The following is a 4,090-nucleotide window of genomic DNA, read 5'->3' as shown; positions in this document are numbered from 1 at the left end:
TTTTTTTTTTTTTTTTTTTTTTGTTATCTTCATTCCTTTTTTCCCTTGTTTAATTGCGCAAATGATTTATATTACATAACAAAAATAATTATAATATAAAGAAAAAAAAAGATATAAAATAAAATAAGAATTTGAATAAATACATATACAAGAAAAGAAATGTTTTTAGCAAGTTATTTTGATCGTAAAGATAAAGTTAACGAGAAGAGTGAAACAGAAATTGAAGAAATTGAATATAAGAAAAATAATTTAGAAAAGGTACTGAAGAATGCTTTATATTTACATAAGGAGAAAAACGTCAAATTAAAAGATGAGGAAGATAAAAAGAAACAAATCAAAGAATACTTGTCCAGTTTTTTAAAAAAGAAAATAAAGGATGAACATAAAATGAATTTATCATATTTTATTTATGATGAAAATGAAAAACGAAATATTAGTAAATATTCAGTAGACAATTTTAATGAAAGAGAAGAAGATCAAAGAGGTATATATAATTTGTTAAAAGAAAATAAAAGTCTTAATAATATGTCAAAAGATATGTTGATACTAGCTAATTATTTACAACATGACAAATTGAAAAATATAGATATAATATCAGTTTATAATATTATTGATAAATATATTGATAAATATAAATTAGAAATTGATGAAATTAAAAAAGAATTAGATAAAGAAGCTGACAAAGAAATAAAAAAGAAACAAAACAATTTAGATACTATATATAATATAAAAAAAGAATTAGGAAATATACATATTGTTGAAGAAGAAAATAGTAACAATACTGTCGAATATATGTTAAACGAAATGAAAATAATAAAAAAATTAATCAAACAAAAAGAATATATTATCTGTGTAAAAAATACTTTAATCAGTTTAGATTATGCAAAAAAATGTGCAGTGAATAGGAAATATGATGAATCATTAAATATTATTTTAGATATAGTAAATATATTACATATATTTAAAAAAAATTTCAAAAAGCAAGTAATTAAAAATATAGAATTCTTTATTCCATTGTTAGCAGAATATTATATCAACAAATCAAAGTTGTTACTATCAAGTATACATTGGGGCAATAATATTTCGTATGTATCAACAAACTCGTTAGAAGACGTTATAAATGATATAGATATGAGTGAGGATAACGAAGAAATATATGATGATATGTGTGATGATAACGAAGATATATATGATGATATGTGTGATGATAACGAAGATATATATAATGATATGTGTGATGATAATGAAGATATATATGATGATACAAATAATTATTATCAAGGTTTTGAAAACACAGATATTAATTATTCCACGACATTTATAAATGCAGAAAAAACAAAGAATGTAGCACAACAAAAAGAAAAAAAAAGAAGACTTCTATATTATAATCGCCATATGAATAAATTTCACGATAAAATAAATAACAGTGTTATATTTGATAAGGAATATATGGGTTTGATAAAAAAAGAAAGTCTAGAATTTATCAACATTTTAATTTGTTGTAATTATATAGAAAAAATTAATATATGTATTACAGAGGAAAACGAAGAAAATGAAAATATATTATTTGTTAAACAAAAATATTATTCATCATCTTTTTATGTAGAAGAATTAGCTAGCAGCATAATTAATTTTTTTCGTTCCTTTTTTCAAAATGATAAAAGTCCACTATTCAAATTTGATAAACCTGAATGGGGACTTAAGTATTTATTTTATCAATCTATTATAAGTAATTATATCTTAAAGATGTTATTAAATTACGCTCACATGGAAAATTTTAAAAGTAATAATATAATATTGAAACAAACATTAGAGTATATGTTTACGTATAATAATAAATATAAAGAGATACTGCGTAATATTAATAATATTGAAAATTTGGATAGGAATCCTACATCCATAAATAATAAACAGGAAACAATTGCAATGAGTAGTGTGTCATCAGATGTGCAATACGAAAGAGATCACATGAAACTATTTCCGGAACTTAATAATGATAATAATAATAATAATAATAATAATGATAATAATGATAATAATTATAACGATAATTTTTATCGTAATAATAATTATTTTCATCCCATGAGTGATCAAATAAAAAATTCTTCCCATTCTTACCTATTGGATAATAATTTTAATATTAAAGATAGGTGGCCCAGTAAAAACACACATATTTATTATAATACATACAATTGTATGAAGGATGAAGATAAACAAATATTGTTTGAAGACATAAGTAATTATAAAATGGTGTTGGAAAAATTAAATTATGAAATTATAACAGAATGTCGATTGTACATATTAAGTAGAATAAGCTATTTTATTCATCTATATACTTTTGATGAAAATAATAAGGATGATATAAAAAAATCGTTTTTAAATTTTATGCAGCATATTTTTTTAATATACAAAAAATGGTGGTTATATGATAGGCATAATTGTAAGCATTTGTTAGATGATTTTTACAACAATACATATATCAAATTGAATCCTATGGAAAATGAAAAAACGAACCAACATAATAACTTTAATAATAATAATGATGATGATGATAATAATAATGATAATGATAATAATAATAATAATGATAATAATTTGAATGGTATTAATCATGATAATAATATAAATAATTATAATGTAGAGAATAATACAATTCAACATTTACAAAATAACGAATTATTGAAAAATAGAAACCTGCAATTAAGTAGCGAAGAAAATATAATTAATATGAATGAAAAAACAAATGATGGTGTTTATATTAGAGACTTCTTTATGTTAAATGAAAAAGAATTTCTTATAGATATATTAAACGATATGTCAAACAAAAAGTGTTGTATAAAATTAAAAAATAATATAATATTAGATGAAAATGATTGTATCAATGAATATAGTGATATATTTATACAATTATTAAAAAAAATAAAAAATAGAATATGGTGTTTTCGTAACAATCACGAATTTATGGAAGAATATATGAATAATGTAGTAAAAAAATTATTAATTATTGTAAAAGATGAATTTAGATTTCATTGGAATAATATATCAGATTTGATTGGTGATTCTGAAATAACATGTTTGTTATATATTTCTTTTCATAGAATAAATAATTTTTTAAATATATATCAATATAAAAAATATCTTGAAGAAATAAAACAAAATTTTGATATTCTAGAAAAAAAAATGTTTCATAATTTTCTAGATGCATTTTATCATTTTATATCTATAAGAATATATAATCTCTTTTCTGTAAGTAATGTATTTCATGAATATATTATAAATAATTTATATAAAATAAAAAAAAATTTACCAGATATAATATTTATTCAATTCTTAAACAGAATATTATATAAATTAGATAAAACCATTTTAAAATATTTATTAAATCAAAATATTTCATTTTTACAAAATGAATTATATTTTCAGACATTCATAAACAATTCATATATTTTATTACAACAAATAGAAGAATTAAATTATAAAAACAAGAAAGAAAAATTAAATAATAATACTGGAATATTCATTTATAATATGAACTTATTAAGAGAAATATTAAAATTAATGACTGATAATATAGATACATTGAAAGACAAAATTAACGAAATAAAATGTAGCTATGCATTTTTAAAAAATAAAAATAATTGGATAGATCAAGTTACACGAATAACAAATTCTTTATTAAAAGATGATTCTTCTAGTGATGATAATAAATCTTCTAATTATAATTATAAAGAAAATTGGGAAAACAAATGTAACAAAACTGAAATATCCATTATCAAAATTAAGATGTTATTATTAAGAAGACCGGATATAAAAACAATTGCAGAAAAATCAATTGTTGTTAAAGAGTTTATAGAATATTGATATGTATTTGAATTACATGTGTAACATTTTTTTTTGAACATTTAATTATACCGTCAAGATCCGTAGAAACGGAATATTTTTTTTGTTTTTTTTGAGATTATACAAAAATGGATATTAATAATAAATGAGTAGTAAAAAAGAAAAAAAAAAAAAAAAAAAAAAAAGAAAAAAATTTATATATTTTATATATATTTTTTTTTTTTTTTTTTTTTTTTTTTTTTTTTTTTTT

At 19.4% G+C, this 4,090-nt stretch overlaps 1 protein-coding gene across 1 annotated transcript; it reads left to right on the top strand.

The window, feature by feature from the left end:
* Positions 1–159: 159 nt before the first annotated feature.
* PRSY57_1343700 (hypothetical protein) lies at positions 160–3,861 on the top strand (the record flags this gene model as incomplete). Its single annotated transcript, XM_012909361.2, has 1 exon — positions 160–3,861. The coding sequence occupies one exon, from the start codon at positions 160–162 to the stop codon at positions 3,859–3,861; it is 3,702 nt and encodes a 1,233-aa protein (XP_012764815.2).
* Positions 3,862–4,090: the final 229 nt, after the last annotated feature.

Source organism: Plasmodium reichenowi, chromosome 13, assembly GCF_001601855.1.
Source record: "Plasmodium reichenowi strain SY57 chromosome 13, whole genome shotgun sequence".
In the NCBI taxonomy this organism is placed as follows: domain Eukaryota; phylum Apicomplexa; class Aconoidasida; order Haemosporida; family Plasmodiidae; genus Plasmodium; species Plasmodium reichenowi.
Note: the sequence above shows the minus strand (reverse complement) of the source record. Positions and strands in the feature narration are given on the sequence as shown.